At 37.5% G+C, this 17,367-nt stretch overlaps 1 protein-coding gene across 1 annotated transcript in view; it reads left to right on the forward strand.

The window, feature by feature from the left end:
* LOC107290707 (cytochrome P450 20A1) overlaps nucleotides 1-14,730 on the forward strand; it is a 38,633-nt gene extending 23,903 nt beyond the window's left edge. The window contains exons 6-13 of the mRNA XM_015819611.1: nucleotides 329-407; nucleotides 898-1,013; nucleotides 3,118-3,172; nucleotides 7,417-7,537; nucleotides 8,692-8,803; nucleotides 10,485-10,549; nucleotides 12,360-12,449; nucleotides 12,879-14,730. Of these exons, the coding sequence (XP_015675097.1) occupies nucleotides 329-407; nucleotides 898-1,013; nucleotides 3,118-3,172; nucleotides 7,417-7,537; nucleotides 8,692-8,803; nucleotides 10,485-10,549; nucleotides 12,360-12,449; nucleotides 12,879-13,041 (801 nt within the window). The 3' untranslated portion in view covers nucleotides 13,042-14,730. The remainder of the gene's footprint in view (nucleotides 1-328; nucleotides 408-897; nucleotides 1,014-3,117; nucleotides 3,173-7,416; nucleotides 7,538-8,691; nucleotides 8,804-10,484; nucleotides 10,550-12,359; nucleotides 12,450-12,878) is intronic.
* Nucleotides 14,731-17,367: the final 2,637 nt, after the last annotated feature.

Here is a 17,367-nt window from a genome sequence, read left to right on the forward strand (position 1 = left end):
CCTCCAGGTGTCGGGGGAGCTGCCGCGCAACCACACTCTCCACAACCTTCGCCACAAAGCGAAGGTTGGAGACCGGACGATAGTTAGCTAATACATCTGGGTCCAGGGAAGGCTTCTTAAGGAGGGGCCTCACCACCGCTTCCTTCAAGGCTGCGGGGAAGACACCCTCCCGCAAAGAAGCGTTTATAATTCCCTGGAGTTATTACTCACTTCCCTTTTAGCACCAGCCTTACCTTAGTACAGAAACCATGTTTTAATATTCTGATAAGACTGAAATAAATACTTATAATAAATTAAGAAAGATGATGATTATTTATTTCTATTTCAGATCTGGGCAGAAATTGGAAAGGGTTTCTTAGATGGTTCACTTGATAAAAGCATGACCAGAAAAAAGCAGTATGAAGATGGTGAGTTCTGTTTTCTATCTATTTGACACATATACCCGGCAAGGTGATCTAATTGAACATTTCTGCATAGCATTGTTTTACTGAACGTTTCAGAAATGCTACTGTTTTATTTAGCATGTATGCTAGATATCTATTTTTCCAAATGCAGGATAGAGTAATAAATCAATCTCATCTGCCCCCCTTCAGCACTCTGCAGTACCTGTTTGCTTGCCATTTAGAGATTGTATATGTTTTCTGTAATTCCTGGAGGCTGACAGATGAAATTTTGTTTCTCCATTCATACTTGCACATACAGACAGACACATATCTGTGAAACCAATGGATAGGACTATAATGAAAATAAATGTATTTCACATCACTGCATTTCATCCATCACAAGGGAAACAGCCTTCAGAAGCCAAAGATCAGCTGCCTGTCATGATATGATATGTTTCTAGGACACCCCACTGTGCTAGCTAGGAAATGACCTCATTATTGTTTGTGCTTAAAGCCCTGATGGAAATGGAGCTCGTCTTGAAGAAAGTCATAAAAGAACGACAAGGAAAGAGCTTCAGCCGACACATCTTCATAGATTCTTTACTACAGGGGAATCTGAGTGACAAGCAGGTATCGGCATCTTTGGTGTAATTAACTATTAATGGAGTTCCCTCTAGATTAGCTGCTAATTATGTCCTGATAGTGTTTGATTAATATAATAGCCTCTATTGCATCTCATTTGAGTAGTTTTTTTTTCCTTGCTAGAATGTAATGTGTGTGGCTATTTTGGACCTTTAGGCTTGGAGCCATTTTTTTCATTAAAATACAGTAATATGTTATGGTATACATTTAACTGCTAAGGTGTTGTGGTTAGGGTTATTGTTAAAATGGGAGAAGCTGTTCCTAATGTATTATTTTAGCTAATTCCTAAATGGCAGGAAATTCTTTATACCAGATCTAGGATTAGAGTGAATTTTTATTTTTGACAGGACAAGGCCGTGAAACATATATAGATATACATATACACACACAAATGAACACACACGCGCACACACACACACAAACATATACACACACACACACATATACATACATTTTGTGAGAAAATCTTCATTGGCAGAATAGTTGGATAGGCGATACGATATCTGGCATATCTGAAATGTTCATCTGGCAGATACACCATGGCAATCGCATGAATGGTCTTCCAGATAGCATACCAGATACCTGTTGCTTTTACAGAGACTGCATTGCCTTGGTGAAATCTATAGAGATCACCACATCACTGTGGTGGTGAAGAGTGAAGCTACTGTCATTCACACACATTCTCTGATCTTTGGTATTTAAGGCAATAGCCTTTCAAACAATGCCCCATTAAGTACAGTGGTATTTATGTCTGAGAAATGCATATAATTACAAAATTGTATATGGAGGTAGATCATTAGGTGTGAGCCGATAGAAGGAAAAGCTAGAGGTCTCAAATCTTCTCTCTGGGAAGTCCTGAATGTCAATACACCTTGGATCTGCCCTCCTGCTTTGGTATGGCTATTTAGCTGCTGCTACTTGTTTTCCAGGGAGGTGCCTTTACTTGGCGTCCCTCCTCAACCTCAGTGTATCATGCAGATAATGTGTGCATTTTATTGTCAGGTAGAAGAAGTTGTGAATCTTATTTTATTTTTATAGCTATTTTCTGGCTGTGGGCTATGGAGGCATGTGACTAAAGAAATCAGGACCCCTCCTCTGGGAGATCATTCGCATGGTATAACAGAATTAAGTTTATTTTAAAAAAAACAAGAGAAAGAAGGCTAAAATATCATTTTAAGTGGTCACATGCAATTCAGCAAAGAAAAGTGTAAAAACAGAGAGCTGGGAAAGCCACTCATACCATCTCAAGCAAATCTCCGAACTCAAAACTACACAGAAAAAGTGAAATTGGTCTATTAATTAGGAAATATAATCACTGAACATTTGAAAAAGGAAAATATAAATCAGAAAGAGTATATGATCAGGCACCGTAAAGGTCCATGCATTCCAAAATAAAAAATAATCCTATGCAACATTTCCAGTTACCTAAGTTGCTATTATTTCACAGGGGCAAACCGATGACTACAACAAAGTTTCCTATTTCTCCCTTAGTTCTTCCAAATTCTGTTAGATTCTCCGCTTTAATCAGAAGCTCATGTGCTTTAGCTCCTTTTGTAGCCCTGGTAGCTTTCTTCTCTCCAGGAATTTTTAAAAGATCAAATATTTTTTTCCACAGAAAGTGGGGGAGGGGAGAGCCAGGAAAGCTCCTTTTGCTAAGCATACTTACGATGGTCTATAGCCATAATAAAGATTTGATTGATTGGTCTTTTTGCTACGTGCGGCCTTTCTAAGGGGGATTTTGCTTGACACAAGAGAATATGTTTTGATTTGAACAATCTTCATGACATGCAACTGACAGTCTGGAGTTCTCTGAAGGCCAGTGGACTTCATAAAGGGAGGCTTCTAAATATACATGGAACTGACAGCCTTTCCCATGCATATTTTTTCTCGGCTAGGAGAAGATGTATTGTTGACAATTAATCATTTTCTTTCTTTTTGGAGCTATTCCTTTGGTAGCTACAATTAATTTGGAATGCATTTCACATATATCTGCTTTGACATATGTGAAATGTTTGATTAAATTTTCAATATTAGGTTTAGCAGTAACTCTCACTGTCTTTTTTTCCTCCATGAAACTCTCTTCATTTTCTAGATTTTGGAGGACACCATGATCTTCTCTCTGGCAGGATCCATAATCACTGCGAAATGTAAGTATATAAAACAGCATTTAAGACATAGTGCAAATCATCGGTGGAGGGAGGAGACCTATGAAAATGTTGTCACGGTGCTTATTGTTCCATAATACTTTAGATAATTTGATTTAGTTTGTGTGCTGCTTTTGAGAGGCTCCAGGCCTTTATAATATTCACAGTTTTTCTTTCTTGGACATGAAAAGCTAAAATAGGTCAGGTGGAGGGAACTAGGGCTTATGCCTGAAATAGCAAAATAAATGATAAATAACTTGTCAATTTTTAATTCCAACTTCTCATCATGTAGAGTAAAGACAATGGTAACAAAAGCCTTGGCAAATTGGGATTGGGAGAAGCAAAATCCCAATATCCCAGGATTAACCAAAAATTTCAGGATATAGGAAGAAACGGTCTTTATTTCCTTTTGCTTGGCCATGAGATGTGCTTGTCTGAATTCTTTGGTTTTTTTTAAACCAATACCAACCAGAGGCAGATCTGAAAATAGCATTACATGGTTTCCCTCAAACATTAAGGCAATTGCCTTCCTGGCTGATTGTGATAAACTTTGAAATAACTCTACAGCCTTTTTTAAAAAGAGATTGATACTTGAGAATAAAATGAAAAGAATATACAGAAATTCCATATAGTAGAAATGTCAGCATCCAAGATACCATGGCAGATGCTCCGTAGTACCAGACAATGTAGTTAGATCAACATTCCAGTCATTAATAAAAAGAGAATATTTGTAGCTCATGGTTGAAATGAGGGGTCCTTGGTGCTCTCTGAGCTTGGTTGCTTTTTTGCAGATGTTTTATTACCCAGACTAGGTAACATCAGTGCTAGTAGGACTATTTCAGAGCGCAGGTGCCATGGCCAAAAAGGATCCATTCCTGGGTCCTGCCAGGTGGAACTCTCTAGTGGACAGGACCTAGTGCATGTCTCTCCTGCTGGATCTAACAGGATGGGTAGAGAATATACAGTGAGGGAAGCTGGACTGAAAATAGAAAACATGACTTTAAAATTGAAAAAAGGAAATTGAGATTAAATGTAATTTTATGATTAAGATGATATGATTAAGTATCTCATCAGCTAATGACAACAGGAACAAAAGCAAAAATTGGACTTTGAAAACTGAGATAGAAAGAGCAGTGATGCTTTTAAACTTCTGGGTTTCAAAAAGACTCATGAAAATGCCATGGATAGCCAAGAAAGCAAACAAATAGATTACAGGACAAATCTGGAGCTCTTACTTCAGGCACGAATGACCAGGCTTAAAGGATGATATTTTGGACACAAAATATGAAGACGTAGCATTCTGAAGAAATTTCTAATGCTGGGAAAGGTGGAAGGATAGAGAAAAAGACAATGACTGATGATGGATGGATTTGATAAGAACGGCAATGAATATACCGTTGGGGTTGAGGGCAAGTCATCTGGAAAGGGTTATCTACGCGGTTGCTGAAAATTGACAGTAGTTTGATGGCTAATAATAATAATTGTTGAAGGCAAGAAAAAGTGCTATTCTCTCAGTGAATCAGCTCTTCTAAATGTGTCTGTGCAGTGTCTACATGTGAGCATTTTCCAATAAAGAAAAGTTCTGAATACAGATTTTCCTTGTGAACATTTAAATCTGGTTCCCTTCATCTTAATTAATGCACAACAGAGGATCAGGGTAAGAAAACCAACTAGAGCAAGGCAAAAAAAAGTCTATTCCATGATATTATTTTGGATCTGGTGTGCATTCAGGGCCTAATTCATTCATATCAGAGATTCAGAGCTGAAAGATGCCATTTAGGCAATTGACCCCAACCCTTGCTTATTTCAGGAATCTAAATGAATGTGTCCCTTTCCAGCTATTCCTGTATGGAGATAAGAAAGGAAATTGGAGAAAGAAGAGAGGAAAAGAAAGATAGGGAGGAGAGTATATGTTTAAGGGTGGTCAACTTATAGGGGACTAGTGACCAATTCTGAATTTTTTGGGTTGCTCATAAAGTGGTTGTCATGATGGGGCACAAGTTGAATGTTAAGGTGGGCATGGCCAGGATGGATAATAATCGATTTTTTAAAAAAAATAAAAAAATGGATTTTTTATTTAAATTGGATTTTTTGATATAATAATAATCATCATCATCATCATCATCATCATCATCATCCATCCTGCGACAATATCTGTAATACCATCAAACATCCACATCTGCCTATCCCAGGTCCTTGGTAAGGACTCGATAGGTGGACGAAAATGCCAAATCAAGTTTGAACATCTGGCTGACTGTGCGATGATCAATAATAATAATAATAATAATAATAATAATAATAATAATAATAATAATAATAATAATAATAATAATAATAAAAAGTTGGAAGGTACCTTGGAGGTCATCTAGTCCAAACCCCTGCTCAGGCAGGAAATTGGATTTTTTTTTTTTTATATCAAATTTATTTTAATAAAATGCTTTTGGAGTAAAAATCTATCTAAATATAGTTTGCTATTTAAGATACATTAATAATTTAGTTTATTCAGCATGAAATGGAGCTTAGTTATGTAGCATGAGGCTGTATATTCTGTAATATTTACATTTTTGGTAAACTCATTCAATGAATCAAAGCTTTGCAAGCTGAGATAACATGCACTGCATTGATGCATTCACACAATTTCACAGTAACCATGAGATAAATCATAAAACAAAGTTCAGGAATATTCCTTTATCCCATTGTTTTGCAAATCTATGTACACTACAAACTGTATGATTGTTTGAAGAAAAATGCATCTGTGCCAGGCTCTTAAGTGTTTTAATTAAATAAAAGAATTTGAGTAGTTCTCCAACTATTGTGTTTCCCCAAGAGTAAAACCCAGTCTTATATTATTTTTGCCTCCAAAAGAGGCATTAGGTCTTTTTTTTGGGGGGGGGATGTCTTATATTTTTTGTGACACCTGCCTTGCCGCACGGTGGTGGCACCAACAGCCCCATCCAGCAGGCACCCGCTTGGCTGCCAGCCCACTTCTACTGCAGCCGCTCGCAGCAGGAGACTGCGCAGCACATCACGCTGCTACCACCATAACGAGGCGAGGCAGGTGGGGAGGGGGTGGAGCTGCCCCACGCACCCCTCACCTGCTTACTTCAGGGCCCCACCAGCCAGGCCATTCCTTGCTCGGTGACCATCCCTTTCACTCCCCTCCCAAGCTGGACTGCCGTGCTATGGAGGATGGGCAGAGTAGGCCATCCCATTAAAGTGAATGGGACTGTTGGTGAGTCAACAGCAGGTCAGAGGAGGAGTCGCTCTGGGACAGAGATGACAGTTGCTCTTTAAAAATTATGATTTAAATCTAGTTGATTTAAATGAAGCCTTTTTACTACTGATTTAAATCAAATCCACCCTGGGCATGGCTAATCATAAAATAGTAGTAGCAGAGATTTCTTCCTGATACCTGCTTTAGTTCTCCAGGATCCTTTTCTTCATTCCAGCTTCTCTTTATTTTTTGTCTGGGCAGATAGCCACGATTTCCAGAGCAAGCACTGGACTATAGCCTCCCATTATGCTTACTTTCTAAGAAAGCTTATCAAGGTCTGATAAACAAAGCTTATGCCAAAGGCTGACACTTTGCTTTGCAGCATGCAAGCTTCCAATAAACTTTTGCTTTTAATTAGGAAATATTAAATGAAGCAGAGAACCTATTAAGTGGTGCCAAAGGAGGTGCTGCCAGCGTGTGGAACATTTGGATGGGGGTGAGGGCTTTGTGTAGATATAGAAGAGCTTGGAATGAATGAATGGTGTGGGAGATAAAAGGATGAAGGATGGATGAATAGATGTTTGCATCTTGGGTATATATGAAATTATAAATTGGAGGTCTTCGCTCTAAACTCACTGGCTAGCTTTAGTCAAGCCATTGTCTTTCAAGTCTCATTATGTGGGGATAATTAAAAACCATATTTTAGAGGGCAAAGATAATGATGACTAAAGTAATAACTATGGTACAAATTGTGCACTTCACAAAAGGTTCTCTGATTGTTAAACTGTAGATTGCCTCAAAAGTCTACTCAGCCTTTAAATGGTTTAATCACCCATGCTTGTTCATTTTCTCACAGGCCACCCAATACTTACTTCTTCCTATGGACCGCTTCATCTGGCGTGGGTTTTCTATTGAGTTACTCAGTGGGGTTTGCTTTTTCCTAATTTCAGAACATGAACTGTGAATTGTATGCATGTGTTGACCAACTCAAGACTTTTATCTTCTGATGCTTCTTTCCTTTTCTTTCCTTTAGTGTGTACCTGGGCAGTCTATTTGTTAACTACCTCAAAAGAAGTCCAGCAAAAGCTTTACAAGGAGTTGGATCAGGTTCTTGGGAAGAGCCCTGTTACACATGTGAAAATTGAACAACTTAGGTAGGGGCCTATTTTTATACTCATTTTTTTATTGTCAGCAAATGTCATACTCTTGGTCTCTTAACAAGGTGTGAGAAGAGGACTCTTGTTTTCCTTCTTCTTGCCCTATCCATTTCTCACCACTTTTCAAAATCAATTTGAACCCTAGTATAGTACTATATTGCTAATATGCTTAACTTAAGACAGAGTTTGCCCTGTGAGTTAGCCAACCCATTCCATTCAAGTACCGGTAGTCCTCAACGTACGACCACAATTGAGCCCAACATTTCTGTTAAGTGAGTTTTGCCCCATTTTATGGCTTTTCTTGCCACAGTTGATAAGTTAGTAACCTGGTTGTTAAGTGAATCTGGCTTCCCCGCTGACTTTGCTTGTCAGAAGGTTGCAAAAGGGGATCACATGACCTTGGGACACAGCAACAGTCATAAGTATGAATCAGTTGCCGAGCATCTGAATTTTGATCATATGATCATGGGGATGCTGCAAAGGTTGTAATTGTGAAAAACAATCACAAGTCACTTTTTTCAGTGCCATTGTAACTTTGAATGGTCACTAAGTAAACTATTGTAAATCGAGGACTGCCGGTATTTTATATCCTGTACACAGCAGATGGGGCAATACATGGATGTTTGAGGGCAACAATAGGCAGAACAATGATGCAAAATGGACGAGGCCAAGGCACGTACATGAAAGAGTGGAATTTTCTGGGATATTCCCCTCCCCCCCATTGTAGGTTTCCTTTATTTGTAAAACTATGCTAAGCATTTTAAAACAGAAGAAAACTCTAGTAGTTAAAAGGGGTGCTGAGATCTAAGTGATCCATGAATAGCACTGCACTTTGATTTGGAACAGAGATGGAAGAGAACTGTAATTTGCCAGGAGTGGAGAAGAAGTGTCTCAGCCAACAAGCAGCCATTTGAGCTTCAAGAAACAGAATAAAATTGGGAATATTAAAGTGGAGAGCTGTAGCCAAGTGGCAAGTAATTCATCCAAGAACTCATTACTGTATTGTAACACAGGTTATGCCATGACTGGATTAAATGTTCATTAATCTGATTCTTGTTTGAAATACTGTCTCTGGAGGTTGTAGGAATGTGTGTTTTAGGAATCTTTTCTTTTTTAATCAAACGAAAACCTTGGAAATGTTGTGCTTGCAGGTATTGCCGGCAGGTTTTGAATGAGACAGTGAGGACAGCAAAACTAACGCCAATTGCTGCTCGGCTTCAAGAGCTGGAAGGCAGAGTTGATCAGCATCTGATTCCCAAGGAGGTAGGATTGGAAGCTGGTGCTCTGATCTTCAATTTTGGTTAAACTTCCTAGAAAGAGATGTTACTTTGTTTTTTTAAGAGAGGCACATTAGTGGACAGGTAAACCAAAACACTGAATTCTTTTTTCAATGAGCTGTTTCAAAGAACATTGATTGATGGATTGGATTGGTAAGGCTGCCCAATTCAAGCAATGTGACTCCAAATAATGTACAGCAAAAAACAACAACGAATAAATCCCCCAAATAACCACATATTTTTTTAAAAACCCTACCCAATATATAAAATGGCAACCAAACACAATAATTAACCAAAACGCACTCAAATGCATTTTTGTTTAATAAACCATTATATGACTGAGGATTTTGTTTATTCATTCAGATGCTTTTTGTGTCTGTGTGTTTGTGAACCTAATTAAGCCAGGAAAGGGCCAATTAAGCAAAGTTTTCCCTTTCCTCTAAGTAGAATAGCAATAGTGTTCTTAGTTGAGAACAACTGGATCATGATCATGAGAGCCAGCTCAGTATAGTGGTTAAGGCATCGACTTGAAAGCCAGACACAGTGAGTTTTAGTCCTGTCTTAGCTATGAAAGCCACCTGGATGGCCTTGGGCCAGTTACTCTCTCTCAGCCCAACCCACCTCACAGGGTCGTTGTTACGGGTAAACAGGAAGAGGAAGGTGTGCTGGATATGTTCATTGCCTTGAGTTATTTGCAAACGTAATAAACACTGGATGCAAATAAATAGATTTGGGTATATATGAAGATGAAGGATTCATTCATAGCTGTTTGTTAAACCGAGTAACTTAGTAGGAATGCTATTAATAGTTAGTAAAATTTATGATGCTCTGTGTTGAGTTATAGCACAAGGCCACAAGGTAACACATTAGAATGAGGAGAGATGGCTCTTTTAGTTGTTCATAAAGTACTTGGGGAAGATGCTTAGAGAATAGAATAAAAGCATGAAATCTTATTATGGCTTGCTATAATCACTTTATTCATTTAAGTAAAGGAAAAGGTAGTTCTAATCTTTTGCTCCAAATTAGTAAGGAGTTTTGATTAATAAAATATAAATAGTCTATTCTTGCTTGTGCCATTTCCAACAAAAATATCACCATTGTGATATTTTTGCCATATTTACTTGGACATCAGTTCTAGAATATCTTCATCATCCTAATAAACACAATTGTGACTTTATCCTTAAGTTCTTCAAGGTGAGATTATCAGACATCAGGCTTCTGTGAAAGTAGTGAAAGGAGCTGATTTCAAGCACAAAGCTAGAAAAAACTTTCGGTTTCTATCGCTTCTGTCACTTTCTGTTTCCTCTTGTAAAATGCAATGATTGCTATATAGATGATTACACACATACTCATTTGGAACCATTATGGTCCATCTTATCTTGAAATGCTGTCATTGTGATACTGCTTCACGCAAAGGAAAATTTTCTGAGAGGTTATGTGGTACTTGGCTGCTGTCACCTTTTTCTGTCCCCGGTCTCTTCTTTTCTTGCAGATTGAATTAGTTTTGCATTAAGGATCTAAACTGAAGTTAAAGCAAAGAAAATATATTTCTGTTATGTATTTATACAGCTATTAATGCACATAATAGTCTACTAGTTTGTGTATGCAATGTGATAATGTTGTGCATGTCAATGGGCTAATATGATGCTTTTTAAATTCTCTTACAGACTCTTGTTTTATATGCTCTTGGTGTGGTCTTGCAGGACAGCTCAGTCTGGCCGTTGCCCTACAAGTATGGAACACAGAAAACTTAGATGATAATATTTCTTAATGTGAATTCATTTTTTCTCCTGCTAAATTCTGTCTCTTGGTACTATATGAATAGTGGTCCTATATCACGACACGTGGTTTCTGGGATCCTCCATTTAAAATGTAGGTGTAGAATTTCATTTTGATTCAAAAACAACCACCACAAAGTGCATGTAAAAAAAAAAACACCAAGCAGATAAAAAAGTAGAATTGTCTAGATGCATTATTTTCTCAGCAAAAGATTTTAGGAGGTTCGTGATTTTATATGGCAGATGCAGTTTGTCTATTGCAGTTTACAAGAACAGAGGACACCCATCAAAAGCTTTACGTCATTATTTTCCGAAATGGCCACAGAAGAATAATTTTGGCCGCAAAATTTGAATTCCACAGAGTAGAAGAAAATGTGCTTCCAAATGGCAACCTTTAATTTTATCCAGCAGGATTGGGGAGCTGAAATAGAGACATTCATTTTGAATCCAAGAGAAAAAGAATCCAAGAGGAAAAGAATTGAATTGATTGAAACAAAATTAACCAAATCGCTTTAATAAATAAATAAATAAATCTGGCTCTGGAAACTGAACCATTACTTTTTTAGGGGGGGAGCAGAAGAGCCATTTCCCAAAAGATTCTGTTATTTCCATTAACAGGATATACTTTCATTGTTAGTTCAAGGAAAATAAATAGCCCTCTGGAATGGAAAGGTAGAGAAGCCAAGCTGAGTATGCTGAGTGTCAAATGTTTAAAAACCAATTATTTTGTTTTTAATATGATACTTGCAACCACCGGATTGCAGTTGGGTCTACATATCGTGGGTTTAATCTTTGCAAGTATCCTGAATTTAGCCTCTGCAGCTAATGTTGGGTACTGCAGCACTTCTCACACTCATTACAGGTGGTGGTAAAGTACAGGATCTCCTCTGACTCCATGAAAGTTGTTTCGTGTCATCTCTGTGTACATATCATTAATTCTTGGTCACTGCTTATACAAATGTAGTCTTCATTCCACATCAAACACATTTTGTTTAGGTTAGGGGATGAGTTCAGAGAGGTCCAATTGCCCCTCCTCCAAAAAAAGCTACATGAGCATCAACCAGGCGTCGCCATTTCCCAACATTTACAATCCAACTTTTTTAACTTTGCTAATTAAAACAAATTAAGGGATACATCAAACAAAACAGCTTTTCCAGACTTTGCTATTTCCCTGCAGAATATGGTTGGCCTTTTAAGGGAACATGATGAGGTACAGCCAACAGACAGCTGAAGGGTTGAACAATAGAAGATCTATTGCCCAATGAAATATCAAGTTAATGAAAAACACACATGTGCTATACTACAGATTTAATAAATATTGCAGGGGGGGTACTTGTGTGAAAATAAATAACCAGGCGTCCTTTTGATTACTTTGTCAATCCTTTCATTATGAAAACCCTACTGTTAGTTTTAGACAAGGCTGGATAATTGCTTGTTTACCTCTCCTCCCCAAGCTGAATGTGAAATATGCTTTTCTTTCTAATGAATCATCCACTGCTGAGCACACATTTGCTTGCAGGCCAGCTGGATTGAGAAAAATGGAGGCGGCCTGGTGCAGGCAGCGGAGAAAGAAAGGAGGAAAAGGGAAAGAGATGGCAGCTCTGTCTCGCACCAAATTGTGCCAAATCACAAAATGTACATTGGGTGGATGCAGGCGGCCTTGGGTATTCTCTGCTGAAGAGCTTCTTAATTGCCGATTCACATTTCTTCTAGCTCATTTCAAGGAGTGGGTGGCTTTTGATCTTTTTCTTTTCTTTTTGATAGATTTGATCCAGATAGATTCAGTGATGAAGCTGCTGTAAAAAATTTCTCTCTCCTGGGTTTTTCAGGAAGTCAGGAATGCCCTGAACTGAGGTGAGAGAAAATAATACTATTTTTTTTAAAAAAAAAAAAAGAGGGGGGGAGGGATGTGCTCTAAATAGAGGGGGGAAGCAATACTCTTATTTTTCTTGTTGCTGAGATTTGTAAAAAGCCTCTTTTGATGTACTTAGAAGATAAAACATAGAATAATAGGGTCTTGGAGATCTAATCTAGGAAAGCATCCAGAGGTTACTCTGGCAGGAGGAAAATCTCCCAAATGAGTCAAAAACACCATCCCTTCTTCCTTAGTTTCTCATTCTACACTGTCCAAAGGGTGGCTGATATACTGTATCAGAATTTTTTGGAAGGATTCAGATGCCTGCAATAGAATAAACCCAAGAAGGGGGTTCCTTCAATGTGTATCTTTTTTTTTCTTTAACTATGAATTCCAAATATTTGACATGATCTTTTTTTCATGGCTAGGTTTGCCTATACAGTTGCCACGGTTCTTCTGAGCGTGATTGTGAGGAAACTCCACCTGCAGCCTGTGGAAGGCCAAGTCATTGACACGAAGTATGAGCTGGTTACCTCACCCAAGGAAGAAGCATGGATAACCATATCCAGGAGGAACAAAGGAGAGGAGTGAAATTGTTGGGGAGAAGAACTCTTTTGCACTACTGACCATCTTCCAATGCTTCCTTTGAATCGTCGTAAGGCATTCTTGGCCTAAAATATTTTCCTTCCTTCATAAAAAATTCCTTGGATCCCCTAAACAAATCTGTAGGATTAATGGGAAAACTGAACCTTGTGAGGCAATGATTAATTTGCCCCTCACTTTCCATTAACCAGAGCAGCAAGAAGTTGCATATTCTGACCTAGAGGTCCTCAGCCATAAAAACCAAGTGTAAGCAGTAACATTGTGGAAATGCGTTGTGCATTTGGATATAGGAGCTTTTTTAAAACCTATTTTTAAATGAAGTATCACTCAAGTTTTGAGTTATAGCAGAGAAAAAACTAAAGGTGAACCGTTGCTCTAAATTAAGATCCAATATGAGTAATGGGTTCATGCAATTCAATAAAAATGGCGGAAGCACACTTCAATTAAGAAACATTCCTGTGTCAGTTGATTATTTCTCTTTCTTTCTGTCAGGCTTGGGTAGAAATGTTAGTCATAACTGCAACCCACTACAAATAATGGGAGCAATTTATTGGCAGTGCAACTTAACATATATTCCATTGTTTTTAATGGGATGCAGTCACAGTTAATTTTGAGGCCAAGGTGACATTTGGGGTGGGGAGCTGGAACAAAATTAGCACTGCTCATTCTAGACTCAATGTATCTTTCTTTTTTTTTAAAAAAAAATCTGGGTTCCTTGTCTTGAGAGATGGGAAAGATGGCATGCTATTTTTTTGTTCTTTCTTTTCTTTGCTATATAAGTGTTGAAGCAATTGCACTGCCAGTGCATTATGATTTTTTTAGTAACAGTTTTGATCAAAATGATCTAAAGCAGTCTTTATGTGTAATTATGTGAATTAACCTATTATTTGTCAGTTGTTCCAAGGGGAGTTTCACATTCATCTATACCTTTTTTATAGAACAGTGCTGTCACTCTGCCTTTCCTATTGCTGAATTTAATAGCAATCTTACCTACTATTTAAATAGTAAACTATAATATAGAAAAACCAAAACCAGTAAATTGACTATACAGGACAATAGTTTGGAATAGCAACCTGGGGGTTTTGCTTTCTCTTAGAATGTGTGATTCAACTTAACGTTTGGTGGGGAGTCATATTTGTTATTTTACAAAACCATGCTTTAAATTTGTAGGGGGAGGGGGCTTATTTGACACACTTATCTGTCTCTGGACAGACTGCATGTATGAAAAGTGAAGATGTGTGTAGGTGAGTGCTTGGATAGATCTTCCTTTTTTGTACGGGTGTAAAATGAGAGAAGTTAATCTTCAGGTATTTTCCAGCATAGCCATTCTCCAGTATTCTGAAGTCTACATTTAATTAGATTACTTTGCAAAATGATAAAAGTAATATACATCAGAACTGTATAGCTTTAGGTTAATGTATGAGCCATGAAACAGTTGGAAGAAACTGCTGATATTGGTGATTATTGCTGCTTGTTACACTTCAATAGCTATATATTTTAACTTTTTCTGGAAGGAATTCATGGGGTGAGAGTGCAAGTAGACAATGGACTGGTCTTGAAAGTTTTTTTAAGGTTCTTGCCAAGGAGATCTTGTTGTACAACAGTATAACCCAAGTAAATACACCAACATTATCTTAGACATCCTGTTTAATAAAATCCTGTTCTTATTTGCCATCATTCAAAGCTCATGAAGTAGAAACGTGGGACTACCTGAAAGTTGGGGATGAAATAGATTTACTTTCTGTTTTACCCATCAGTATCAAATGTGGGTTCTTTTTCTTGCATCCAGTTAATCAGAATTCTGATTTATTATCTTGCTATTTTAACTTGATCCTAGATTTATTTGGGTTTGCTATTCTGATTGTTTCTTTACCTTCTTTAACAAAATTTATTTTAAATATAGTTTGACATAATTTTGCTTATTCAAGTTAGCATGCTCAGAAGATAACTTAATGGGCTTTTTCTATAAATAGTAGTACTATTATTACATTGTTGAGTAATTGTATTTTACTAAATATTTTACTATAGTTACTTATACCGTTGTATATTATGAAAAAGAAGGCTTCCTCAACGAATGATTTCCAATTTTAGTTGCCCAGATATTAGCCACAACTTGCCTGTGCCTCTGGATCATCTGGAGATCCAAAATTGAGAATTCTACCTTAAACTGTCCTCAAAACATCTTGCTGCAGTGAATGTGGTGCTCCAAAAAGAATGATGTTAAAACAAGGCTCACTGAGATACCAATTATTTGGATGTTCATGTAGGTATGAAATTAGAAGCAGGCATGGGATGAAAGTAGGGAAATAAAAGCTCTTGCTTGCTAAAAAATGCCAGTGAGGATTGGACACTAAACTATATAATGCTCTCTGATTAGCACAGTTGGTTTTAAAGCGGCTTTTGTAAAAAAATTATATAATTACCAAAAATAAACTTTTGTCTTAACTTCTGATTTATAGTTTTTCAACAAATGTCCACAAAATACTTGGTAAGTGTTATGCTTAATATAAGCTTGCTTTCAGAATGCCATAAGAATTTTGGAATCGTGCAAATCTGGAGACAAGATTTTACTGGAAATATGATATCATGTGTACTTCCAGAAATAGTATCAAGAGGAGAATGCTCTGGTTCAATACAAAGAAGATGGACTAAGTATTGGTAATAGAATCAATTTATGCAAATAGAATGGAGATTAATCCAATCTCCATTGCCCCACCATTAAACTTGCATTTAGGGGGAACACTAGATAATGCCAAGGGCTATTCAACATTAAGGTTTATACACAAAATGAACGATGGGGAATGAAAACAAGTTGTAGACTAAACAAGGCCAGAAGACTATATTGCGTTTCTGGAGTGTGAAATAACATGTTGAGAAGTCTGCAGGCAGCCAAACCATGTTCTGCTCAATGATCCACTCGTTTCAAAATAACAAAGTATTGAGATTTGGGAAAATGTGTATCTTTTCAACAGAAGTGCTTGCCTTAAGGAAGAGGCTTCAAATGTGCAGTACTATAACCCCTTAATGAGAGCTAATTTGGTGCAGTGGTTAAGGCATTAGGCTAGAAATTGGAAGAGTGCCCTGGCCAGCTGGGTGACCTCGGGTCAGTGAGACACATTTAACCCTAGGAAAGAGACCATCTCCAAAATCTTGCCAAGAAAACTGCAGGGACTAGTACAGGCGGTCACTAGGAGTCAAAAACTGTCTCACAGCCCCCCTCCTCCTTAAATGAACTAGTGCAGCCTCCTTCCATGAATAAACTGTTTAACTGGGTTTAAAGGTTGAACTCAATGAGCTTCCATGGTTAAGGATATCCCACAACCTGAATCTGTCAGATTTACACCAATATCTCTCGAATGTTCCCCTCACATCCAATGTAAGCTCTCATTTCATTGCATATTCCAAAATAATTTTCTTTGGGTACACACATCTTTTCAAAAGGACTGAAAACCAAACCAGTTAAAAGTTTTTAAGCTCTGCGTAAAAGAGAAAAAAAAAATGAAATGTTGACTTTGGGTTTTGACAGTGAAGTGGATTATTTTTATATAAATGGCTAGTGGTTATTATTTGGCATAATTAAAAAGTTGATATTATAACTTTAGAATTCAAACAATAGTATTGGCTATAGCCAGAAGGCATTTAGAAGGTATTTCAGAAATAATTCTTTCAAATTGTTCATATAATTTAGGAATAAATCAGGTGGTACATGCAGATACTTCCCTGCCTGTTATTTCTTTTAGATATTTAATTTATATACAAATATGCATGTGTGTGCTTGTGCAGCAATGTGTGTTGCAAGTTGCAGTGTTATAAGAACAAGCTTTTGGCATCATCTTTATTTACAAGAATGCTTGTGGGCTCATAGGTGCTGTTCTCCAAAAATACATATAACTGGCTGATAGCTTCAATCAAGTGCAGCAAAATTATTGCTCAGGAATTTTTTTTAAAAAGCTTAGCTTAAAAAGAGGTAGTAGAGAGAGGGGCACCCTAAGAAGAATGATGGAGAAGGGGAGCAATCTCATCAGTTTGCCCTCAGGGAAACCTCAGAGGGTATTTTGTGACAACTGTTTTGTGAAAACATCTGTCACATATTCTCAACATTCCCAATGTGTCTACCATCATTTCTACTTATTGAGTCAAAAGATAATCTCAAAAGAAATATAATTGTCACACATGCTATCTGACTGTGTTTACATTGTAGTGGTTTCAGAAAGGCTTACTCTATGGGGAAATGGGGAACAAAGGTTTGAATGCTTATCTCAGAAGAAGCATTTCAGCAATCTGAGAAAAAAAATGTTTCAGAGAGACTCCACC

The sequence above is a fragment of the Protobothrops mucrosquamatus genome, unplaced genomic scaffold, assembly GCF_001527695.2.
Source record: "Protobothrops mucrosquamatus isolate PMUCROS unplaced genomic scaffold, P.Mucros_1.0 scaffold958, whole genome shotgun sequence".
In the NCBI taxonomy this organism is placed as follows: Eukaryota; Metazoa; Chordata; class Lepidosauria; order Squamata; family Viperidae; genus Protobothrops; species Protobothrops mucrosquamatus.